Here is a 27,243-nt window from a genome sequence, read left to right as displayed (position 1 = left end):
TCTCCAGTAGCTGTCCCTTATGCTGCGTTCATGGTTTTCTGTTGGCGAGAGGCGCCACTCAGATTCCTGAGGGCTCTTCTTTCCATGTTCCCAACATTATCCCCGTCCTTCTAGTCTGCCTCACAACCACAACCTGAACGATCGAGGTCAGCAAAGCACACGTCTGCCCCTGAGGACAGAAGAGCGTAAAGCAGGAGCCATGACTTAACCTGTGACTTACACCATGGCTACAGCTGTCAAAGCAGTGGCATCCGTCATCATCCCAATCCTGGCGTTTAAGAACATTAGAGACGGATGTTGCAAAACTGAGATTTCAGATGGACTGGGAACTCTTTACAATTTTCCCACCTATATTTAGGAAGCACAGGTCGCTGCTATGCACAACTTCAGCAAACATCACGAGGTTGGGAGCTGGGTACCAAACCCCAGAAATTAAAGATGCTTTTATAGTCCCCCTCTGCCAGGAATTTTTCACAGCTAAAGAACATATGTACATAAAACATAAATAAGAAGCCAAAAAAATTAATTTTATTGAATTGAGGCATTCATCCAGCACTTAACACAGATTTCAAGGGTTGCAAGCGAGAGAGGGAGCAGTTTACAATTTTTAATGTTAAAAAAAAAAAACCAACCTAATTGCTACAGATTGTTTGTAAAATTTGTAAAATTCCTCACACAAGACCTAGATAACTTTATTTGTTCAGTGATTTTTTTTCCCTCTGTCTTACGGAAAAGCTGTATGATGTGTGTATTACTGGTTATAACTAATAAATCAGCTTGGAAACTTGTAAGAGAAGCATAAATACAATATAAAAAGGCGAGATTTTTAAAATCGTATTATAAGAATATTAACAATAAGTGGAAAAGATACATTAAAAGCAGAGTGGTGTTACATTAGTTCAAAGCAGAACTCAAGGCCAACCAAAACTGAGGTACATGGGGAAAATGGCCTGTTTTTAGAAAGTGTGCCCAGACAGACACAACCACAGAGAAATGCTGTCAGTGACTGCGTGGTCCCCTCTGTTACTCAGCCATGCGTCCCAGGCAGAGTGCGCCAGCTCAGCAGGTTACGCTTTCTCTAAGGACTTGTAGTATTCCACAAGCACAGTCCAGGCCTTGGGAGCCATGAAGCCCTCGGGAGGCTTCTGACCTTCACGTGCTAGTTTGCGCATCCTTGTTCCTGAAATGAATTCGAAGTCTTCGTGGCTAGAAGAGAAAAAGCTCAGTCACTTCGCCATTTTACAAAGTTACTGCAAGATTTTTAGGGGGCATTTGTTCCTTTGGTTCATGTTAGATTATAGACTAATAAGAAAAAACATCACTATGATGTCTAGTTTGTCACTGAGCTAAACCACTCCCCAGCTGCGAAGAATCAGGTGAAATTATTAGTGAGATCAATTAGTGCTTTACAAAATGTATAAAATAAATTTAAAAAAAAACAAAACAGAGATTCTGTGTCCTCAGTACCCCGTCCATCCCAAGGATATGCTGCCTATAAAGCATACTATTAGTGACGTAATGGTCCTGATAGGAGCTGCCATGACACTCAGCCCCCTAGTACAGCGTACTATTGCAATGACACAATGGTCCCGACAGGAGCTGCCATGGCACTCAGCCTCCTCAGTCATCCTTCTCTCCTCTTTCTCTGAGGACTATTCAGCCCAGGTCATCACTGCTCAGGTTCGGGGAGTTGGCACTGCAAGGTCACAGGGCATCGCTGCTAACATTTATGTACTGAATGTGTAGATATACCTGAGTTTATCTACATGCACCACAGATATGCTGTGCCTGCAGAGACCAGAAGAAAGCACTGCATGCCTTTGAACCGAGGGTGCTGGGAAACACACTCAGGTCCTCTGGAAGGGCAGCAAGTGCTCTTAACCACTGAGCCATCTCTTTAGTCCTGGATTCATTTATTATTTATTCTTAATAAACATCATCAAGTCTAGTCTGCCTGGCACAGATAAAACATCTTAAAAGCTTTAATTTGGAAATGTAAATGCCTCTGGGACATGGTACAACATACACAGTAACTATCAACACTGTCCCTTAGATAAGGTACCAAAGGGAAAATAGGCGTCCTTGTCTTTTAAATATACAAAACCACATTCACAGCCTTTAGACCACAAGCACAGAGTATCTATAGCTATAACACACACTTCCTTCAACTTAGAAAGCTGGTTATACCCAGAAAGAATCCAGGTCTCTTCCATCAGCCCCTCCTAAAGAAGCCAGTGCCTGCCCTGATTAGAATATCACAGCAAGCATCAGAAAACATATTCAAGATGTAATCACCAGTTATAAGTGAAGTCATCAGGACATTACACACTATGAACTGAAGGTCCATGTCCCCCAAGTTCGCACTGAAGGCCTGATTTCCAATGACATGGTGCTAAGCGATGGAGCTCTTGGGAGATGACAAAAGTTAGATGAGGGCATGTGAGCAAGATCTCATGATGGGACTAACCCATTTCTTTTTTTTTTCCTTTATTAATTTATTCTTGTTACATCTCAATGGTTATCCCATCCCTTGTATCCTCCCATTCTTCCCTCATAGGCAGATTTGGGCCCAGGGGTCCCGCTCAAACTAAGGCACCAGCCAAGGACAATACAGGCGGTAAAACTTAAACCCCTACCCAGATCTAGCCAATGGACAGAACATTCTCCACAGTAGAGTGGAGAGTGGGATATTACTTTCTCATATACTCTGGTGCCTCACCTTTGACCATGTCCCCTAGAGGGGGAGACCTGGTGACACTCAGAGGAAGGACTAACCCATTTCTAAACAAAGAGACTTGGGATCCCCCACGGTCCTTCAAAGTAGCAAGAAGGTGGCTAGCTGCCTGCAAACAGCTCAGGGCCCTCAAGCCCTAATCTTCCACATTTTCATCCTGGACTTCCAACCTATGAGAAATAATTGTCATTTAAGCCACGCAGACTAGGGAAATTTGTCATAGTGGCCCAAATTCAGACAGATACAGAAATTCTGTCAAAATACGGAGAAAGGAAGGAAGGGGAATGTGAGGCAACAGACTTAGTAATTTCTTTGAAATGACATTTCGGGTACTTTATGCTACGTTCACTTTGCTTCCGACGTGTTATCAAGTGCCATCAATATTATTAAAATCAAATATCATACAAAATTACTACTAGTAAGAAAGTTTCAAGTGACAAAATGAAACATGATCTGTCCATGAGATTAAAAAGTAGCTGCTCATTTATGACAGCACTCTGGAGCCTGATGCTGGAGGATTGCCACAAGTTCAAGACCAGCCATGGCTACAAAAGGAGACCATTTCAAACAGTCACATAATTAAATAATCACTAATCATTCCTATAGTGAATAAATAAAAGCTTCCTGTTAAAATTTCTAAAGCTATTTAAAATCATTTCAAGTACTGTAACCATAAATTAACCAGAAGCCTCAATTACTGGGACATATTCCCTGAGAAGCTGATCGCTAGGGCGCTGCTATAACACTCTGTCCCCACAATGGCCATGACAGCCACTGCCCATCCCACCCCTTCCTAGGCCTTCATGACAGACAAGAGCCAGAAAGAGACCCTCAGGACAGTGCCAGGGACCCGGAGCACAGACAATAAACGTTTACTGACTGAAGATCAAGTGTTTATTATCTTTCCCTGGAGGGGCTCAGTAAACACCCTGCAATATGAAGCTAAGAAAAGGCGGCGAGCACGCGCGGGAAGTCTGGCTAGTTCAACACAGAACTCTTGTTGCCCTAAGATTTTGATTGTTAGCATGTATTTGAGCTACATTCACACAGCCTTTTCATCTACATCTGGATTACTTATGTGGAGGGCCCTTCACAGTGATGTCTTCATAACCCCTGCACATCTCACTTCCTGCACACCTTGCTTGCCTCTGCTGTGGCGGGGGGAGGAGGCTGGAAGGGGACCTGCAGAGGGGGGAGGCTGGAGGGGGACCTGCAGAGGGGGGAGGCTGGAGGGGATCTGCAGAGGGGGGAGGCTGGAGGGGACCTGCAGAGGGGGGAGACTGGAGGGGACCTGCAGAGGGGGGAGGCTGGAGGGGATCTGCAGAGGGGGGAGGGTGGAGGGGACCTGCAGAGGGGGGAGGCTGGAGGGGATCTGCAGAGGGGGGAGGCTGGAGGGGACCTGCAGAGGGGGGAGGCTGGAGGGGATCTGCAGAGGGGGGAGACTGGAGGGGATCTGCAGAGGGGGGAGACTGGAGGGGATCTGCAGAGGGGGGAGACTGGAGGGGATCTGCAGAGGGGGGAGACTGGAGGGGATCTGCAGAGGGGGGAGGCTGGAGGGGATCTGCAGAGGGGGGAGACTGGAGGGGATCTGCAGAGGGGGGAGACTGGAGGGGATCTGCAGAGGGGGGAGACTGGAGGGGATCTGCAGAGGGGGGAGGCTGGAGGGGACCTGCAGAGGGGGGAGGCTGGAGGGGATCTGCAGAGGGGGGAGGCTGGAGGGGACCTGCAGAGGGGGGAGACTGGAGGGGGACCTGCAGAGGGGGGAGGCTGGAGGGGGACCTGCAGAGGGGGGAGGCTGGAGGGGACCTGCAGAGGGGGGAGGCTGGAGGGGATCTGCAGAGGGGGGAGACTGGAGGGGATCTGCAGAGGGGGGAGGCTGGAGGGGACCTGCAGAGGGGGGAGACTGGAGGGGGACCTGCAGAGGGGGGAGGCTGGAGGGGACCTGCAGAGGGGGGAGACTGGAGGGGGACCTGCAGAGGGGGGAGGCTGGAGGGGATCTGCAGAGGGGGGAGACTGGAGGGGATCTGCAGAGGGGGGAGACTGGAGGGGACCTGCAGAGGGGGGAGGCTGGAGGGGACCTGCAGAGGGGGGAGACTGGAGGGGGACCTGCAGAGGGGGGAGGCTGGAGGGGATCTGCAGAGGGGGGAGACTGGAGGGGATCTGCAGAGGGGGGAGGCTGGAGGGGATCTGCAGAGGGGGGAGGCTGGAGGGGATCTGCAGAGGGGGGAGGCTGGAGGGGATCTGCAGAGGGGGGAGACTGGAGGGGATCTGCAGAGGGGGGAGACTGGAGGGGGACCTGCAGAGGGGGGAGGCTGGAGGGGATCTGCAGAGGGGGGAGACTGGAGGGGATCTGCAGAGGGGGGAGACTGGAGGGGACCTGCAGAGGGGGGAGGCTGGAGGGGACCTGCAGAGGGGGGAGACTGGAGGGGGACCTGCAGAGGGGGGAGGCTGGAGGGGATCTGCAGAGGGGGGAGACTGGAGGGGATCTGCAGAGGGGGGAGGCTGGAGGGGATCTGCAGAGGGGGGAGGCTGGAGGGGATCTGCAGAGGGGGGAGGCTGGAGGGGACCTGCAGAGGGGGGAGGCTGGAGGGGACCTGCAGAGGGGGGAGGCTGGAGGGGACCTGCAGAGGGGGGAGGCTGGAGGGGATCTGCAGAGGGGGGAGGCTGGAGGGACCTGCAGAGGGGGGAGGCTGGAGGGGATCTGCAGAGGGGGGAGGCTGGAGGGACCTGCAGAGGGGGGAGGCTGGAGGGGATCTGCAGAGGGGGGAGGCTGGAGGGGATCTGCAGAGGGGGGAGGCTGGAGGGGGGCCTGCAGAGGGGGGAGGCTGGAGGGGGGCCTGCAGAGGGGGGAGGGTGGAGGGGGGCCTGCAGAGGGGGGAGGCTGGAGGGGATCTGCAGAGGGGGGAGGCTGGAGGGGACCTGCAGAGGGGGGAGGCTGGAGGGGACCTGCAGAGGGGGGAGGCTGGAGGGGATCTGCAGAGGGGGGAGGCTGGAGGGGGGCCTGCAGAGGGGGGAGGCTGGAGGGGGGCCTGCAGAGGGGGGAGGGTGGAGGGGGGCCTGCAGAGGGGGGAGGGTGGAGGGGACCTGCAGAGGGGGGAGGCTGGAGGGGACCTGCAGAGGGGGGAGGCTGGAGGGGCACCTGGCAGGCCATGTTGTTAGGCTCAGTCACTTGGTCTTTGCCACACACAAGTAGCTCTAAGTTCTCCCTCTACTGGAAATGGTCTCCAAGCAAAAAAGACGGCCCTTCTTCTGAACACACTGTACATGTGGCCTCTGCTACTATGATGTGTGTTCAATGGCCAGGCTGCTCCCAGCGACGGGGGTCTTGGTCACAGTATTCTTACCATGAGCCTCTAAGCAGCAACTGCACCTGGCGGGACTACCTCCGCTCTTCACCACCACAGCCTGACCCTTGGTCCCAGGTCTAGTTCTACATCTTAAATCAGCGAGACAACCAATTCCACGCGGTGACACTGAGTGCTCCACTCCCCACTAGAACATGTTTGGGCTTGGGGCTGGAATGCTTTATACATAGAATGCAAATATAAGCAGCCTGGCTCACATACGCAATGCCAGGAAGACCAGTGCTGATGCTTTACAGTCCATTTCTAACCATTAGCAGAAGGCACGGCCTTGGCCTGTGCTTCCAGTGTCCTGTGTGTTCTTCTGCTTCTCCGGCACTACTACACAGATAGAAGGCACAACACACACACACACACACATACACACACACCCTACACACACACTCCACACACATATATACCACATACACACACATCCACCACACACACCACACACACACATACCACTGACATACCACACACACCACACACACACACATACAAACACATACACACAAACACACACACACACACACACACACACACACACACACACACACCACACACACAGAGGATCTAATATTTTAAGGCCCCACACCTTCTTAGGTAGAGAATGTTTTAAATGACTACAGAATATGATCAAAGCTGACCTGAGAGCACTAGCTAAATGCTGCCTCAGAACAAAACACTTAGGAGCTTAAATGTGGGGTTTATCTCCCACTCCTTTGTATGCAATGACTTAGAAGAAAAGAAAACCTGGGAGGCTAGAGAGTTGCTCAGTGGTAAGAGCACTGGCTGCCCTTGCAGGGAACCCAGGTTCAATTTCCAGCACCCACACGGTGGCTCACAACCATAACTGTGTGAAAAACTAGCTCCCAGGGAATCTGACACCCTCTTCTGGCCTCTGTGGGCAGCAGACATGTGGTGCACAGACCGCCATGAAGGCAAAACACTAATACCCATAAATAAAACCTTAAAAATAAAATTTAAAAAATGGCAACTTGACCTTACACTATTGGTCTCTAAATGGGCTGGGTACTACGGTTAATATATAAAGTTTATCCTCGCCTTTCATATGTAAATTGAAAAAAATATTGGCAACATAATTTGTATACTTGTAATGCTGAGATGAAAAATGAATTTCAGAAAATAAGCTCTCAAATGAAGGATGACTCAGCAGTAAGGAAACCGCACTTGCCAGAGGATTAGGGAGAAAACCAAGATGGCAGCCAGAGATGAGGACTCTTAAAACTTGAAAGCCACGAGGGACCCAGAGCAAAGCAACCACCAAAACCCACGCACGCAAATCAGAGTCTAAAATTTCTTTAGTAGAAGAAATAACCCATGATGTGGAAGGCGAGAGGCACGCCACAGAAATGGCACACATGGGGTGAAGGCGTGATTGGTTCTAAAGGAGAGTGGGACGTCTGAGCAAGTATCCAGGCAGAAGAAAATAAATGTGCAGAAAAGGCAAGAGAAGAGGGGAGCAAAGAAGATGGAGGAGAGAGTGGGGTGGATACTCCAGGGCAAGGCTTAGCAAGGAGGAGGGGCAGGAGTAAAGCTCAGGAGATGGGGAAGAGCGATGACAGTGAGCTGGAAAATGATGGTGCCACGCTGCCTTCTGAGGGCCACCAGCACCTGTGTCAGCACAGTCAGCTGGAGCATCTTCAGGTCAGAGACTACCTTGCGGTGGTCCCTAAGCCAGCTCACCACGGCCTGAAGGAAAACAGTAGTGTAGCTGAGAATCTGGCAGCTAAACACTGCCTCCATTCCCTGGGAGCAGCGTTTACAGCTCCCTGAAGAAACTTCCCTGAGGACACGCTGGCTCTGCAGCTTCTGCTGGTGAAAAGCTGGGTTTTGACTTCCAGGGATGAGAGCCCAAGGCATACGCAAGAACTGCTGGTTCTTGGTGGTAATAAGTAAGTGAGCAGGCCGCTCCTGGAAGACTCTGCCTGAACTTTGTGATTAAAGGGAAAAAGCCAGACAAATTAAAGTCCTCCCCTCCTCCCAGAATGCTACCCTGTCTAAAATCCAGACTTGCTTGCATTCCTTTTGAAATTGCATTTCTAAGCCAAGGTCCCTGGGCACCTCTTCGTGAGGCCATTTCACACCATCTGCCCTGCATGCCGCAGGCATCTCTTCATGTCATGAGATGGGAGTTCCTGCTTCCACATGGTGGTGTATGGATAGCTCACTGCCCTGGCCTCATCCCTGCGTGTCTATCTCTGTTACGTAAGGATTTTTGCTTTTTATCGGAGGCCAGGTTTAGAGACTTGACCCAAAGGTCACTTGTCTGTAATTAAATTACAGTTTCACAATGGGATGGCTTTACAAAAATAATCCCAAATAATAGAATCTGAGCCGTTTCTAGGATGCTCTAGAGTTAGCTCTAAAGCATTACCTATGAGTAATGAGGAATCTGCCCGAAACAGAGACGTCCCTTCGCTTTCACTACAGACCAGTTTTAATTTGGGTCATTTCATAACACTAGCGAGCTAATCCTCTGTGGCAACCTGGGGGGAAAAAAAAACCTAGTACGTCTGCCATTTTTTTTTTCTTTTCAAAGCCACTGGGCTACAGATTCTTTATAATCTGCAGCTGACAGACAGAATGCTAGCTCTTAAAAAACAAAGAGGAAGGGTTGGGACATCAGGGAGGGTAGAGCGAGCTAGGAGCCTACATTGGACCACGAACGCACTAACCACATGTGGCCAGCAGCTTGAAGGGCTCAAGGCACGATGACTTCTGGCCACTTGCTGACGGCTGTAAATCTTTACAGCCATCTGCTGTCCCTCAGTCCACACATGTGGCCTTCAGAGCTACCAGGATCAGCTATGCAGTCGGACAAGAGTCGAGTCAGCACATGGCCCCCACGTACATCGTTTAAAGTCTCATATCCAATCACCAGCATTTTCAGGATGCGCACTAGATGATAAGCAATTCCCAAGAACAAAAGGGAATTTCTCCCTTGAAACTAATGGTGGTGGCTTGTAAGTGGACCTAATTATTTTTATTCTAATTAATGTTTTATCCAACTTGAAAGCAGGTCATTTATAACACATCAAAACACTGAGAATGCTTAAGACTATGACTTAAAATGATCTTTCCAAATCCCGATTAACAGCTATTTATTTTTTTCCCAGAGACTAAAACGCACTGGATAGCATCATATATGACAATTTTGTTTATTTTTTCTTATTATTTTCTAATGAGAGACTAAATGAAATACATGAAAGATTTAATCAGGGGGCTGGGAAAGTGGCTCAGTGGGTAAAGTGCTTGGCACACGAGTGTGACGACCTCATTTTGAACTCCTAGATCCCACGTAAGCCAGACGATGGAAGACCACATTTGGAATCCCAGTGCTCCTGTGTCAAGACAGGAAGCAGACAGGAGAGTCCCTGGGAGCTCTGAGCCAGCCGGCCCAGCAATGCAGCGCCAACCAGAGCAGCAACAGAGCCTGTCTCAAACAAGGTTGGGAGGCCAGGACTATGTGATGGCTGCGGCTGTCCTGTGACCTCTACTTGTGCACCAGGAGATGTGTGCACCTCCACTCATACCACAGCCAGTTATACAGACAGACACACAGACACACAGACAGACTGACAGACAGACACACACACACATACATACTGAGAGAGAGAAGGAAATACACACATACACATACACACACACACAAAGACACACAGATTTTTAAGTTTAACTATCTTGAATCTAAATTTCCTTTGTGGGGGGGGGGATGTTGAGACATGGTCTCACCATGTAGCCCTGGCTATCCTGGAACTCACTATGTAGACGAGAGTGGCCTCAGATCCATAGAGACCCACCAGCCTCTGCCTCTGGAGTACTAGGATCAAAGACACACACCACTATGCCCCGCTTGAATCTAAATTTCTTAACTTAGGTTTCCCACCTAGCACCACACTTTTTTAAACCGGCATTTTAATTATATTTACAATACTGTGGACTGAAGTCAGGGTGTTACCAATGGCACCCAAGTGCTCTATTACTCAGTCATATCCCAGCCAGCGCCTGAGTTCATAAAAATCTTTAAAATGTCCTCCCAGACATTCAGATCGCAGAGCTGCACTAATGCCAAGCTGCTGCGAAATGCTGGGCTTCTGGAGTGCCTGAGGCCTAACCCCACATCAAAGCCTGTCCCCACACTAGGTCCTTAGCTTCCGGCAACTGCTAGGAGATGGGCGTTGGAGATACTTACAGATTAGGTTTGTTGTTTTTTTTAACTTTTAATCTGTACTGTCACATGAGTTTTAATCAACAGAATAGGAACTTAGCTGCATCTGCTTCTGTGAAGAGACGTAATTTTTTTTGAACTACCAGGGAGATTATAACATTACTGTCTAGCAGGACGTTTTCTGTGTAAAATAATAATAATAATAATAATAATAGAAAAATAGAAAAAGATATACTGGTAACCTCTCCCTTAAGAATTAATCCAAATGGGCCTGTCAATCACCTGAACAGGAAAACGCCCCTAAGAGACGTATCTGTTCAAGAAACTGTAAGAGGCTATAGAAAACCTACCTGAGCACGTAGGCCAACACATTCACCTCTGGACCTTGTCCACTCTCACCCTGGAGAGTGCCTTATAGTATTCTGCCACCAACTCCACCTGCCCTCCATCCTATACTCTGTGTGTCTCATCTTAAGTCCTTTTACGAAGACCACAAAGACTGTGAAGGCATGGGGGAAGGGAGCAAGTGTGAGATCCTGGTAACAGATAAACTCACAAAGCTACAATCCAACTTAACAGGGAAAAATATTACTGACAATAAACACAAGGTGCTTCAAGCAACACTGAAAAAGACAGCTCCCAGTATCCGAACGGATGGCTTATGTATAGCAAGGTCTATGCAGCATTCAACTACTTCAACTGTCAAGACAAGATTGTTAAGCGAAGAGCAAAGTAATACAAAAAGGACCTCAATGTTCTATGCAACGGTGCCTCAGTTTCTTTTCCTGTCACTATCATAAAAGATCCTGACCAATGCGACTTAAGGGGGAAGGGTTCATTTTGGCTCATAATTCAAGGTACAGTCCATCAGACAAGGGAAGGCAAGGCAGCCTCCACACACAGGCAGTAGGCTGGACTTGACACAAGCTAAAGTCAACTCAGAATCTGCCTTCATAAGATCATACTGTAATCAAGCCTGTAAGGCATTTTTTAAATCAGTAATTGATGGGGAAGGAGGGCAGCACTGTGGGCAGTACCTTCCCTTGGCTGGTAGTCCTGGATTCTATAAGGAATCAGGCTGACCAAGCCATGGTGAGCAAGCCAGTAAGCAGCACCTCCTTTGTGGCTTCTGCATCAGGCCCTGCCTCTAGGTTCCTGACTTGTTTGAGTTCCTGTCCTGACTTCCTTTGAAGATGAATGGTGACATAGAAATATAAGCCAAAGAAACCCTTTCCTCCCCAACTTGTTTTTTTTTTTTTTTTTTTTTTTTTTGGTGGCAGTTTTTTGTCACAGCAACAGAAACCCTAACTAAGACAGTTTGGAAACAAAGGTTAATGCTGGCTGCTTCTCAGCTCACTTTTTCTACTTATATAGTTCTAGATCCCCACCCCCACCCCCCAGGGAATCCTGTCACCCACAATGTGCAGGTCTTGCCACCTCCGTTCATGCAAAAGCAGGCATCCCCCAGAAGCATGCTTCCCAGTGATCCTGTCACGTTAACAGTTAACAGTAGACAGCACAGCTGGGAAAAATGAGTAGCTAACAACATGTAGGATTTTGAATACCTTAGAGGAGTAATGCTGATTCTGGGTATCACAGTTTATATCAAGAAATGGAGGCACAACCTCACACTGGTGAGGTAGGCAGACTTTTAAAGATGGTCCTGATGACCTCTGCCCCATGATGTCACTGTCACAGAATGCTGTAACATACTATAGGAATACCACAAACTGCTAGTCAGTTGACCATAAAATGACCCAGGTAAATTTAATCATGTAAGAATTTTCCCAGCTAGGAGCAAAACAAAGGGTGTGCATGAGAGAGATCTGAGGTACTATGTCCTGTGTAACAAACAGAACAGAGAAGGCTGCATGCTGAGATGGAGAAGCGGCAGGGGAGAGCTTAAAGTAGCTTGTAGGAGCAGGTGCAATGTCAGGCAATAGCTAGCAGACAGGAAACCTAATCCTACATCTACAAGGAAATGAATTCTGCTGGCGAGGATCACCAGGAGACCTGGCCTGGCCAGAGGACAAAGCGACCTGCTTTTCTGACCTAAGCAGCTACATATATTGTTTTGTATAAAAATGTATTATTTTAGCAATATAAAACTGATAGCTAACAACAGAGGAACCCTGACATACAGGTTTAAGAGTCTTAGCCCAGAAACAATCACACTAGGTGGGCTTGCCAGTGAAAGTACACAAAAGGAAAAAAGTCTGAAACCACCTTGAGGACGTGGACAGACAGACATCATTCCAAAACCAAACTGTCTTGTGGGTGTAAGGGGGCGTCTTCTCGGTGGTAATAGAGGCACCTCTAAGGCCATGTGTCTCCCCTCACCCTAACAGTCCACCAGTTAAAGAACACTCTACCATTAAAAACAGGAAAGAAACCTGTTAAGGTGTAATGATGCTGGACCAAGAACATTTCCCCTTCAATTGCTTCCTTTGCTCAACTCCTTGGGCACTTTCTACGCATGTACTCTTCTATAATCTAAATAATTTTGCATTTGTCTACCTGAATACAAATACTTACTCTTTAAAAGAGAAATAAAGAAAATAAGATGCAAAAGATGATACTCTAATCGTTGGTAATATCTATGACAGGATTGCAATCCTACAGCTTAATCGCCCTGAGTCACTTCTAAAGCAAACACAGTTTCCTTGGCTTCCTAAATATAAACACATGACTTTTTATCGTAATTCCTATCAATAATTATCCTGCCTGAAACCTTCAGGAGATTTCCCTCCCTCAGCCTTGTCTTACACTAGTATTCAATCACACCAAAAGCTAAAAATCATCAATTACATAAAAGCTGCCGTTGAGTAATATCCACTAACCAAACATGGACAAGCTCATGTGTGCATAATTAATAACTGTTTTCTCAATACATCAAAGGCGATCGCCTTTTCACAAAATTTTAATCACTTTCCAACGTATTCCCATCAACTTAATTATATTTGAACACAAACACAGAAAATTAAAGAAACTAAGGCATTCATAAAGCTTCCCAAGTTACAACTTATTAAGATTTGGTAACTCGAAAAAATTCCAAGGAAATGAGCCACTCAAGCAACTAATACAGAATTCATCTCTGGAAAATCTTATGAGAACTGATGTAACTATTTAGCTTTTAAATGATTAAAAGAGAGAGTTAAAGCAAGCGGTACTGCACAGATTCAGCCAAACATCAAAGTTATCAGAGGCCTTAGCAGCATATCAATCAACCGCACACAGATGGGGTCTAAGGTCCAGTGTGTGATTAAAGCAGTGACCATACAGAGGGACCACAGGGATGGAACACATCAGCCCACGAGCTGGAAAAAGAACGGCATTTTTTTATTTTGCTTGGTTTCCTTCATGTGCATACATCTGTGGGTGTGAGTGTGTGTGTGTGCGTGTGTGCTGGGGGGGGGGCTCCTGTGAATGCAACTATTGTGCAAATGTGTGTGAAAGTGTACGTGGCTGAAGAGGCCAGAGGTCAGGTTCAGATGTCATTCCTCAGGAGCATGTACCTTGTTTATTGAGATGAGGACTCATGCCGGCCTGGGACAGATTGACTAAAAAGGATTTGTCTGTGTCTGGCTCCCTAAAGCTGGGGTTACAAGTACATGCCACCATGCCAGGCACGGACAGCTTTTAACCCAAATAATTTACTTAACTAAAAGAAAATAAGCTTTACATCCCTTGAACTGATTTTTTTTTTAATTACATTCATTTCATGTGTGACTGTGTGTGGGTACACTCATTCCATTGCACACTTGTGGAGGTGACAGGACAATTTGAAAAGGTCCATTCTCTCTGTGCATTATGTGGGGCCCTGGAACTGAACTCAGATCTACATACCTGGCAGCAAGCAACTTTACCTGCAGAGCCATTTCATTGGCCCACTTTCTACTTACTTTTAAATGCTAATTCGTTTACCTAATTTACTTCTTCTTTATTTTTAATTTGAGACAGGGTTTCCGTGCCCCAGGGTACAGGTCTCTAGTTTTCTATGTAGCAAGGATGACCCTAATCCTCTGCCCTCCTGCCTCTACCTTCCAAGTGCTGGGATTACAAGTGTGTGCCTATCTATATGCCTTTTAGAAACAAGACAGTGCTGCTTTAATTTTTTCACAAGATTTCTTTTTTCTTTCCTGTCCCTTCTGTAACAAATGGGTCACGCTAAATGAGGATACTGGATCAGGGCCCACACTGCTTCTAAACATGAAGCTGATGTAAAAATCCATGGGAGAGGGGGCACTAATGTTCAGAATGGATGTGTCTCGGTCAGTGTCAACTTTCAGTTAATGGTGTCACTAAAGCTAAAACTGGCAAAACATAAATTAAAACTGATTATATCCTATGTGAATTTCCTGTTTTTACTTGTTGGGTATGAATTGTAATTTGTACTGAAAAGCAGGTAAACTGAGCCAATCAACAAAACGACTCACATGTACATTATGTACAAACATTAGCCAATGGTGCACGCCTTTAATCCTGGCACTCAGGAGGCACTCAGTTTGAGGCACGCCTGACCTACATAGTACCAGGCCTGCTGCGGCTACATAGTGAGACTCTATCTTAAGAAAATAACTTGGTGTTGTAGATCATAAGAAGAGCAATAGAAGATCTGGGAGGGAAGTGCCTGCCCCCTGCCACCAGTGCAGAAGTGAGAAAGCATGGGCAGAAAAGACTTGGAAGTCAGATCATATAGCTAAGATAGGACTAGATCCTATAACTCAGCTTCATACGACACCTTAAGCTTACACAGAGCTCATCCACACTCAGAAATGATTATAATTCTGTCAGTCCAAAAGAGATAGACACATATTTAGTACTACCATGTATGCATTTATGCGTGTATGTACATAGCTATGTTTGAATGTGCATACTGGCCATACTGAAAACAGAAGCACGGCCTTATGTGTGCTAAGAAACTATCACTAAACTATATCCCCAGCCCACTCTACGGCAGGATCTCCCTACCTTTCCCAGGCTTTTCTAAAATTTGTAATCCTCCTGGCCTCAACCTTCTGATAAACTAGGGACAACCAGCCACTGCAATCAGGTCTGCAACTCCAACCATTTATTCTGAAAGTCAGTAGCAGTCATACAGACGTATAAATATAAACACTGCCCCTAAGGACCACACAACAAAAATCCCCCAAACCACCAACTCTGAAACTAGATCCAGTGTGCTTGGGGGTCGGGGGGTGGGGGGGGGTGGAAGCTTGCTTGTTTGTTTACTTGCTTGGCCTGAAACTCACTATGTAGACCAGGCTGGCCTCAAATTCATAGAGCTCCACCTGCCTCTGCCTCCCAAGCGCTAGATGAGAAAAGTGTGTGTGATGTTAGACCCAATGTTTACTTCCATTTCTAACTCTAGGCTAATGAGCGCTAGCTTCCTTGACTTGACTTTTCCTGAGATAGCTCCAACAAAGCATCCCATCAGAAGTTACAAAGACTAGACAATGTGCTGAGCCCTAGAAAAGGCTCAGACAACAAAGCTTCCATAGGGTGAGGCGGTGTGAAACTTACTGCTCGGAGTCATAATAGTCCATCCGCTTCTTCTTCTTGTTGTAAGCGGCAACTCGGAAGGGTACTATTTCCAAGGTGATCAGGCCGGGGGCCATCGTCAGCACTTTGGCACCGTGGGTGGGCTCATAGAGGTCCTTCCCTGTCTCTGGATGAGGCATGCCAGCAGGGTCTCGTCCAACAATATAAAAGTTGGCTCCTGCCACCATCCGCGCTCTGCAATGCCACTGGACCTAGAACAGATGTCTACATATTAGACAACTAGGCTTTGACGACTGACTGCTGAGAAATGGCGAATGGACAATAAGTGCCCGTGTGTTTGTGTTCAGCTGTCCCACCGAGCTGCACCTCTCTCTATGCCTCACATCATCACTGCCCAAAAGTAGCAAGTCCTGACAAATTTAATGTATCTTCTTGGGAAGCTAGAGTTAAAATCAGGTCCCCAAACCAAAACCATAAATGGACCTGAAGATGTATGTGCATATATTTGTGGATTATTTGCTTATAAGATGTGTGGATGCACGTATATCCATGTGTAAGATTTTACATACACATAAGAAGCCATTCACAGAGGTCAAACTCCAATCTGCAAGGCTAGAGAGAAGTCAGGATGCGGCCTGAGCCTTGGACAGAAACAGGAATGTGGAGGCCTTCTGAAGGGGTCATAGGGCAGCTTCACGTCCCAATGGACACTATCCTGACTGCCAGATACTGGTGTGAAACATGGCCTAATTAAGGAAAAACAGGAATCCACACAGCAGTGTGTTCCAGCTGCTCCTGTTTATATGTCTCTTCTCACTACCATAAACTCCGTTTCTAACACGGAGTCATTTAACAACTAGAGGATAACTTTCCTGACAGAGAAGTCCCCACCTCCAACAATTCATTACACACACCCCTCCCCAAGGGAAAACCCTGAATGGGAACCCTCATTACAACTTCAGACGCTCAGAGTATGGCTGTTGTTAGTTGTATATTCTCAAATCCATCTTCTTCTTGACACATCTTAGCACACAAAATTATTCTTCAGGAAAGATATTATTAAATACCAAGAGAAAAGCTGGTTCGGCTTGCTAACTAATTATTCATAGAGATAAAACTGTGCACTCACAGCACCGTTTTAAGCCTCAGAAAGTCAACTCTTGCCCGCATGGCTCCCACTCTATTCCTAGGATGGGATTTCAGAACCAAGTCATTAAATCTTTATAGACTGGAAAATAAGGAACATCCTGTTGATAACCACACAGCCTTAACAGCTGCTCATTGTTCTGAAGTGCATTTGTGCTAAGGAAACAAATCTGGTACCAATGCCTTCTAAATAACCCAGAGGAGGATTAAAGGAGAATCGCTGTTTGTGTTTTCAGTATGAGAATTTGGCAAATATGTGTTATTGGCAAGCTTGTTCCTGATGTCACTGGAAAACCTAAAAAAAAAATGAAAGGTTTATATTGTTGTTGTTATAAAATCTTTATTATTATTATTACTATTGTTGTTGTTGTTATTATTATTATTATTATTATTATTATTATTATTATTATTACTATTACTATTACTATTACTATTATCAAAGCCTTCATTTAAAGGCTATAAATGTGCCAAGCACATAAGTTAGGCACTACAGAGAAAGGACTGGTGGAGCCAGGCATGGCAGCACGCAGGAAGCAGAGGAAAGAGAACTGCGCAAGCCTGGCTGCACAGTACAGACCATCCTGTGCTACGCAGCAAGACCCTATCTCAAAAAGAAAGCGGTGAGAGGAAGAAGAGAACAAGAAGATGGGTAGTTTTTCATAAGCTGCTTAAATCACTCCAGGTCATAAACACTGAAACACAACTGCTAGATCTTGTAGTTTATTCCTCAAAGGTTGAGAAGTTAAAAACTGCCCTTCCTCAGGAACAGAACCTGCAACATCCTGACTCAGCCACACGTCTGCGGTCACTGTCCACACTCAGACCTGGGGGTAGACTCAGCTTAGAACACCAAGTGCTGAATATACAGCACAGAGCCTAACTTCTTCACCCTCCCACTCACCCACCATCAGGGACAGGGCTACTTTGAGACCTTTGGCAGCAGTGCACTCATGTACAAACATCATGAAGCCCGAGGATCAGGCCAAACAGGCACAAAGGCCATGGAGTCAGGTGGGCATCAACTGTGTGTCTTGCTGGATTTAAAGCTGAACCTAACTCTGGTCAACTTCCCTGGAGCCTGCTAGCCTTGGTCTTCAGTGTCCAGCAGTATAGCAAAAATATCTGCTCATTGCATATTCCATGCCTGCTCAAATCCTCGATCTTCTATCCATACAAGGTAGCATCCGTCTATCCTGGCCAGCCCTAGGTCCGTTAACTTCCCTTACTCCTCACTCACTCCTAATGTCTCTTTGTAGTAACCTTCCATCCACTGACCTGAACCATGCTCCTTGTCCATCAATCCCCCAATGAGCAAGCTTTATTCAGAGTTGAGCTCAGTCCTATACTGAGCCCTTTTTTGCTACTACAATAGTTTCTGAGTACACTCTGATGCCACTCTTCAGTTCTGGCTTTCTCTGACACACCTAGGCTAAGTCGCACATTCCCTGGCCTTCAGAAGCCTCATTGGCAGGATAGGAGTGAAATCTGTGGGTTACATAATGCACGCAGAGCATCAGTGCAGTGTGCGAGTCACACGTAAACACTCAAAGATGTTATTTCTACTTTCTTTCTATTAGTAGTGCTATATGGTTAGACACCAAGGACATTGCAAATGAGGCCAAGGAAGGACTGTGTTCAGACATGAAGCCTACGAAGGGTAAGTCAGCCCAGGCTCTCTGCCACATTCCCAGCGCTAGGATTTGTACACAAATTTATGACGCACCCTTATGAGACATCGACAGCGCCTTTATGTAGAGTTGAGATAGGGATGGTGAGAGCCTGCAGCTAAGTAATTACTCTTTTTTAGGCAGCCAGTAATACATACTGTTATATATTGGTATTGGCCAGCCGGTGAGGTACCTGATTTACAGTTACACTATTTACTCCTCACAAAACCAGGAACCCAAACACAGGAGGGCCAGGTGTGATGGAACATACCTTTAATGCTAGTACTGTAGAGGCTCTCTGCTAGTTGTTCCCACCACAAGGTGCTACTTTACCACAGGCCCAGAAGTGACGGGACCAACCAGTTACATACTGAAGAGCTCAAACCATGAGGCAAATGAACCTCTTTTGTTTACAATTGCTCCAGGTATCTGTCACAGGGAAACAGCTGGTTGATACCCTAAAGTCCCTGTAGCTCTTGAAAAATTTAGAAAAAGCAAAAATCACACTACATCTGTCCTCTGCTCTGGGACTTCGCAAAAAGAGCAGTATTGGCATTGTCATAACTGTCTGGACCTTGGCTGGTAGATACAAAACAGCCTTGTGCTGCTACACTGCCCTAGCTGCTAGGATCATCAACCACAAAAGGAAAAATCACTTCTTCCAACCTTGCCCACAGGGTTTAGCAGCTAGCAGACATCCCCACTCAGCAGTCACCTAGCCATCACGGAATGGTGAGTAGGTCAGTTGGTGATGCTACAGTAGTCACAAAGAGTGGCTTCAGCACTGTGCTGACATCCTAAAAGCAGCCTACCTCGGTTGGCCCAGCGTACATCATAGGGGATGGGAAGATGGCCACCACTGTCGTTTCAGGATTCAAGATGCCCTCCTCCAGCACCGCAGCATGCTGCTTCATACGCCACATCAAAGGGACGTCATCATCCTTCGTCCAGCCACCCAGAGGATGGAGGAGGAGGACGGGGCGCCGGTATCCCCTCTCTAGAAGCTGTTTGTGAGTGTCCTGCATTAACAGAGCATGGCCATTGTGCACTGGGTTGCGCAACTGAAATGCAAAGACAGCATCTGAAAAGAGAATTTGCAGAGTTAGGACTTTCCAGTATCCCCTCCCTACATGGGACAAGCCATTCTTTACAGACTGATGACTACAAGTAACAAACGCGCAAGCTCAAAATCAGAAATGGGTAAAGCCATGGTCTGGTGACTGCTTATTCCAAGACAGCCAACACACGCTGCTACTCTTCAGTATTAACAGCCCTTGCTTGCCTGAGGATGTGTAACACAGAAGCCTGATCAGACTCAGGGCAATTACTCCAGTGTGCAGGCTAAAAGACAGTAACTGTCAGGCCTTCTTTCCGTCCTAATATTCAACTGCTTACAACAATTACAAATCATGGTCAGTGTGCCAACAGACCGACAAATCCTCCAAAGACCCTAACATCTTAGTAACCAAGCTCAGGTCATTTTCAAGGGCTTTATAAAAAGAGACAGAATACGAAGATAATATGGCTTCACTTTTTACCTATTACTGGAATTCATGCAGATTACTCTGATTGAGAACAAAGCCACTGTGTTGTCATCTGATAATGACATCTGGATTTAGGATTGCAACGTAGGAGCAACAATCTCTCTTGATAATAATAGCATTGCTATTACTCAAATGGTGAAGGCTCCAAGAGTAACTGAATCGAGTAGCCACGGTCTGCTTACAGTCCTGGTCTCATTCCTCCATGCTTGCTACCAGGGGACCTCTGTCAGAAGCCATGGTTCTTTGGAATATAGAATAATTTTACGGAACAGAAAAACAGCCCTGGCATGGGAACTCTGTGCTTCTTGTTCCCTGAACATCTGCCACCTCACCTCACCATCATGACTGGACTCAGAGACTCTCAGAATTTTCTTACTCTTATTTATTTTTACTTTTACCAAAAACAGTAAGTGCTTTAACTTTATCACTTGCCATCATGTGTTCTCACGTGTGTCTGTGGAGGGGTACATGAATGTGCAGGTACCCTCAGAGACCAGAGGTGTTGGGTCTCCCTGGAGCTGGAGTTACAGGCAGTTGTGAGCCACCTGACTTGGGTGCTAGGAGCCAAACACAGGTCGTTTTCAAGAGCAGTGTAACTGCTGAGCCGCCTCTTCCATCCCACTTCTCACAGTGAACATCATCTTCAATCTACTTTCAATTCTGACCCCTCTAGTGCTACGACAGAAGTGCAGGAAGCTGTCACAAATGACTAGGGCTTGGGAGGTTTATTTTGTTACATTCCTTAATATTCAATATTTGGGATAGTATCACTATCCTTAGGCATTCTCAAATTACCTTTCAAATATCAATAGGGCGTTTTTTTTTTAACCAAGAAAATAGGTGATATGACATTAGATACAAGGCACAGAAAAGTCTTAATAGGCATATGTGAGCACTTAACACCTTTTTGCTTTCACGTGGAGGAGGGGTACAGGACAAATCACTGCTTTAATGTTTTCAATTTGTTTGGAATCCTGATTTGTATACGGACAGATAAGATCCTAATTATCTCAGTGACAATAAAATAGAACTTCAGGACTCTCCTCCTCAGGTCAAGAAACGTGTTTTACTTCCTACTTTAATTATACTCTGGCCTTTCTAGAGAGTATTGAAGGCTACCTCAACACAGGAGCACAAACATCCCCTCTTAATTTAGGACTTTACTGCTTGAACATGGCTCTAGCCCACACTCACTACTGAGTGTTGTTTTCTGGCTTCTCTCTCTTTCCTTACTCTGCCCCGTATGCATAACCAGCTTTGAAACACAGTGATGTGTACTCTTAGACTGGTCTGAGTTACTACACTGGGAGCCTGCCCTGAGTCTTCAGCATTTAAAGAACACGGACTAGCTGATACTTGGAGGCAACAGGCTACAGGCAGCTTGTTTGACTGAACAACTTCACATACAAGGACACTATGATGGTTTGAATAGGTATGGTCCCCTTAGACTTGTGTGTTTGAATACTTGGCTAATGAGGAATAGCACTATTAGGAAGTATGGCCTTGCTGGGGTAGGTGTGGCCTTGTTGGGGTAGGTGTGGCCTTGTTGGGGTGGGTGTGGCCCTGTTGGGGTAGGTGTGGCCTTGTTGGAGGAAGTAAGTATGTGCAGGCTTTGAGGTCCTCTATGTTCACTCAATGCCAATGTGGAATACAGTCAACTTTTGCTGCCTTCGGATCAAGATGTAGAACTCTCTGCTCTTCCACCACCATGTCTGCCTGCAGGCTACTGTGCTTCCCACTGTGATGATAATGAACTAAACCTCACTATAAACCAGCCCTGATTAAATATTCTCCTTTATAACAGTTGCCTTGGTCATGGTGTCTCTTCACAGCGATGAAACCTTAACTAAGACAGAAGTTGGTACCAGGGAGGAACTGAGGTACTGCTGTGGTAGGCCTGACCATGCATTTGTTTGGAGGAATGTGGATTTGAGACTTTGGGTTAGGAAAGCAGTGGAACGCTTTAAGCCCTGCTTAATGGACTATCCTAGTAGGAAGATGGAAGGCAGTGATGCTGAGGATGGTTTGAACTGTGGGGGCAAGGCTCAAGAGGTTTCAGAGGGAGAAGAATATTAGTATGTTGCCTAGAGATTGTTCTTGTGGTATTTTGGTGATAACTGGCTGCTTTTCACCCTAGTCTGAAGAGTCTGTCTAAGGCAAAGGTGGAGAGATTTAGATTAATTGCCCTGGCAAATGAAATCTCAAAACAGCCTAATATAGACTCTGTCCAGTGTTTTACTCTTACAAAGAACATTTTTATGAAACATAGCAAGTTTAGAAAGGAAAAAATACAAAATGTATAGTTCAAGAGTTAAAGGGGCACCAAGAAGTGGTGCTAATTCCTGTGTTCAAGGAGATAAACAGATTAAAATAGAATGGAATTATGGGAGTGGCAACCTCAGGGCAAGATCCCATCCAGTTAAGCTTCCATCTTGTGAAAAGGAATTAAAGAAAAGCTTATGTCCAAGTGAGGTGATACAGGCCATTAATCCAAGCATTCAGGAGACTGAGGCATGCAGATCTCTGAGTCCAAGGCCAGCCTTGCCTACAGAGCAAGTTCCAGGACACCCAAGCGTAGGCAGTGAAGGAACCCACGGAAAACAGAGAGCTGTTGATGATGAAACTGAACGTGGGGAAGGGGGCATATTCCTGGCCCAACACACAGCAGGATTTGGCAGCTTCAGTCATGTGGTTCTGGATTTATAGTCAAGGGTAAAAGAAAAGGCTTATGAAATCACCACCCACAACTAAGGAAAGCCACTGAGGTCAGGCATGTGGCAGAGGAGTCGCTGCATGGAGGCCCAGACAGACCATTGTGTGAAAGGAGTTATGGGATCTCCCTCTGTGAGTAAAGAAAGCCACTGAGGTAGATGTGTGGCAAGTGTGTCCCTACATAGAGGCCCAGAGAGACCACTTTGTAAAGCTGTAAAGTGAAACCTGGATTGCCTTGGAGACTCCAAGATATTAGAGAAGCCAGACCCATGTGATATCTGCCAAAGTATCTTGTTAACAGGGAGCAGAGCCAGCCCAAGAGAAATAAATGCTCTGCAGTCAACAAAGCTGAAAGGAATTGGAGATCTGAAGAGCACTCTGACATCAGACATGGAGGGGCAGAGTTTGGAGTTTGCTCGGCTGGTTTTCAGTCTTGCTTTGGTCCAGTATTTCCTAACTGTGCTCCCTTCCTTATGTCTTGGAACTGTAATGTATTTCCTATGCCATAATATATTGGAAGTATGTGATCTGCTTTTTTATTTTGATTTTACAGTTAAGAGATTACATGAATTTCAGAGAAGACTTTCAACTTTGTACTTTTAAACATTGCTAAGACTGTGATAGCATATAGGGTACTTTTGAAGTTTTGTATTATGGTATGGATACAAGCCTTTGGGGGCCAGGGAGTGGGATGTGGTGGTTCGAATAGGTAGGCCCCCAAAGACTCGTGTGTGAATGCTTGGCCTATAGAGGGTGGCACTATTAAGAGTTATGGCCTTGTTGGAGTAGGTGTGGCCTTGTTGGAGTAGGTGTGGCCTTGTTGGAGTAGGTGTGGCCTTGTTGGAGAAAGTGTAGCACTGTCGGGGTGGCTCTGAGGTCTCCTATGCTCAAACTGCACCCAGTGTGGCACACAGTCCCCTTCTGCTGCCTTCAGATCGAGATGTAGAACTCTCGGCTCCTCCAGCACCATGTCTGCCTGCAGGCTGCCATGCTCCTCACCATGATGATAATGGACTAAATCTCTGAAGCTGTAAGCCAGTCCCAATTAAATGTTTTCCTTTATAAGAGTTGCCATGGTCATGTTGTCTGTTCATAGCAATGAAACCATAAGACAGGCACAGCACAAATAAGCCACCAAACAGAGGAAAATGGACAAGGATTTTTATCACAAGAGTAAGACCTAAATACATAATAGAGAAAAGCTAAATAGATTATATGATGTGGACTAGAATTAAAACTGTCAATATATCCTTATATGTATCTTTATGGTTTCCAGCTATAGCAGCACAGATACAGGAAAACATATATAAAACTGTATGAGTGAGTGAAAGGGGTGGGGGAAGAGGGAAGAGAGAGAATTCAGCCCCTGAAATATAGGGAGAACTGATTCCAAAATTCCCATGAGTACAAAACCCCAATGATGCTCTAGTTCCTTATATGCAATGACATCATGTTTGTAGGTAACATACACACATGCATCTATAGTCTTTACAGTGTCATCACGTCACACCCAATGGTTAGTAAAATGTCAGTGCTATGAGCATGCTGTATGCTGTATAGTCAGGGAACAGTGATAGAGTTTGCATGTTCTCAATAAAGACACCATTTTATTCCTGGATATTCCTGATCCAGGGTAGGCTGGATCTGCAGAGGCAGGACCAAAGGATCAAGAATCAGAGCGCCACTTTACTTACCAGGAAAGTGGGTCAGAGGGGAGGACATCCTATGAGACTTTAGGTGTGAGAAGCCTGGGAGAATGAGGAAATAGAAGGATCCAGCGGGTCCTCGAAAACTACAGGCGGGTCTGGGCCCTGGGGTCCTCCTCAAACTAGGGCAGGAGCCAAGGAAAATATAGGCAGTAAACTTCGAACCCCTACCCAGACTAGCTGATGGACAGGACATTCTCCACCGTTAAGTGGAGAAGGAGATCTGACTTTCACACAAACTCTGGTGCCCCATATTTGAACATGTCCCTTGGATGGGGAGGCCTGGTGGCACTCAGAGGAAAGATAATAGGTCACCAAGAAGAGACTCGATATCCTATGAGCATATACAGGGGGAGGAGGTCCCCCTCAGTCACAGACATAGGGGAGGGGAGTAGGGGGAGAAGCGGGAGGGAGGGAGGAATGGGAGGATACAAGGGATGGGATAACAACTGAGATGTAATATGAATAAATTAATAATAATTTTTAAAGGATGAATAAAAAAGAAATTAATTAATTAATTAATTAATTAAAAGGTAGGATATGTAGTTCCATAGTAAAGTGATAACCTAGCGCATTTAAAGCCCTGAGTTCCATCCCCAATACTTCTAAGAGAAGGAGAAGGAATATTGAACTTTTCTTTCTGCTCCTTAACTGACCATAGCTTACCAAGTTAACATACACAATCAACTAACTACTCATTCAACTATCTCCTTGTTGGCCATAGGCTTCAACTGCTCAAACAGAGCCATCACATCCATTTCTTCACAGAGGTGCTATATTTATGCATTTCTAGGTTGCTTTCACTACATAAAGGTTAAAAAAAAAAAAAGAATCAGAGCGCCACCATTTGGCAGTATTTGAGGCAGCACTGAGGGTGGGCATTGCTCAGTGGCACAGTGTTTGCCTAGTATAGCAAGGCTCTGGTCTCAACTGCCAGCACATAAAGAATTTTAAAAGGCAGGTGAAAGTATGACTACAATGGAGCAGGTACAGGTCTCTGCTCTTCATACTTGTGAGGCAGGAGTCCGAAATAATTTAAACTCACGTTAGAAAGGTGAGAGAGACTACCATTTTTACTAAGTTAACCTGACTTATAACAGGGATAGCTCAAAACTATCAGCCACTTTGTTAACAATGCAAATACTACAGCTTCCTTCCTGCAGCATTCTTGACAAAAATGAATGCAATCAGGAAGAAACAGTAATAAAGTACAATGAGTAATAATTAAAATAATGTGCCCTGCACTCCACAGAAATTTCCAGGTTGGAAAAGCCAAGATGAACACTAACTGTTTCAAACCAAAGGAAATTGAAGGCATCTACCCTGGATTCTGGACCAGAAGGGACAGGAAATTAGAGAACAAACTGCTGACATTATCACCATAAAAAGGGACCTGGGGGCGGGGGGAGGAAGACTAGAGAGATGGCTCCACGGTTAAAAGCACTGGCTGGTCTGTCAGAGAACCAGGGTTCAATTCCCAGCACCCACAAAGAAGCTCACAACCACCCTTAACTCCAGTTCCAGGGGCCCCAGGCCTCCTTCTGAACTCTACAAGCACCACATGGCACTCTTACACACATGCACTATAACATTCATACACAGAAAAGTAAACAATCTATTTTTTAAGGACCCTACTAGGAAGGACAGTTGTATAATTTGGGTAGAAATCAAGCCCAGGAATACTGCATCAATGTCATCTTCTGAGCTGATGAGGCCAAGGCAGGTAGGCAAAAGACTGCCCTTAGCTGTAGGAACTATGGGGGCTTTGTGTCTGAAAGCCTCTCTCAAAGACAAAGACATGTAAGAGCAACAATAGTAGCATGTTAACAATTGTGGAATATGGGCTGAAAATTTCAGCCTTGGAATATTTCTGCAACTTTTTTAATATTTTAAAATTAAAAAGCAAGGTGGAAAACTGAGACAGGGGAGACACCAACCAATCACAATGTGTAGAGCTTATTACATTTCAAATGAACTAAAAAAAAAAAAGATTCACTTTCCCCTGCCCTTTTAAAATGGAAATACTAGAAAGTTGGACAACTAAACATTTGACAGTTTTAAAGCTAACTCAGGGTAAGGCAGGGTACTGTGGCTATGCTTTGGACGCCTTCACTCTTGAAGAGATACATGCTGGAATATTTAGATGAAATGACACGAAAACTGCGGTTTGATTCAGAATATGGTGAGAGCATTCGGCAAGGCCAGTCATGGCACATATGAAAGGAGAACGACCCAGCAGGCCGTGGTGAGGCTGGGTCAGGAGCGCAGGGACTCACTACACTGTTATCTCTGCGTATGTTTTAAATTCCCCGTAACAACATCTTTTAAGAGAGAAGGCGCTTGCGGGGGACCTGAAGCAGAACTGCTTTTAAATTCAGTTATGTAACCCTCACGTCTGCGAAGTTTACTATGAGACTTCTGACCACACTTGAAAGCAAACCTGACCCCTAGAAAGCCTTGAAGGCATTTGGGGGCTCGGCAGCAAGTACTCAACCCAAACGCCATGGTGCAAAACTGCCTGGGGACAGCTTCCTGAACCCATGGGCCTGGCTATCTACCAGGACATTGTGACTGCTAGATTTAGCTGCAGTTTGCGGATTGAGATTGGACAGGAAGTTGTAAAATAAAATCCCAAGCAAGAGGAAAAATGTAGAGGTGTCCCAGAGGAGATGAGTTGTCCCAGGAGCATAAAATCA

The 27,243-nt window shown here is 46.0% G+C and overlaps 1 protein-coding gene across 2 annotated transcripts in view; it reads right to left on the bottom strand.

The window, feature by feature from the left end:
• Window positions 1-506: 506 nt before the first annotated feature.
• The window catches only part of PAPSS1 (3'-phosphoadenosine 5'-phosphosulfate synthase 1), a 71,895-nt gene continuing 45,158 nt past the window's right edge, over window positions 507-27,243 (bottom strand). For both annotated transcript variants that reach the window (XM_084757620.1, XM_084757621.1), the window contains exons 10-12: window positions 19,398-19,666; window positions 15,794-16,023; window positions 507-1,206 (exon numbers count right to left, since the gene is read on the bottom strand). In XM_084757620.1, the coding sequence (XP_084613746.1) occupies window positions 1,068-1,206; window positions 15,794-16,023; window positions 19,398-19,666 (638 nt within the window). In that variant the 3' untranslated portion in view covers window positions 507-1,067. The remainder of the gene's footprint in view (window positions 1,207-15,793; window positions 16,024-19,397; window positions 19,667-27,243) is intronic.

Source organism: Acomys minous (assembly GCF_964271855.1).
Source record: "Acomys minous genome assembly, chromosome: 14".
Lineage (NCBI taxonomy): Eukaryota > Metazoa > Chordata > Mammalia > Rodentia > Muridae > Acomys > Acomys minous.
Note: the sequence above shows the minus strand (reverse complement) of the source record. Positions and strands in the feature narration are given on the sequence as shown.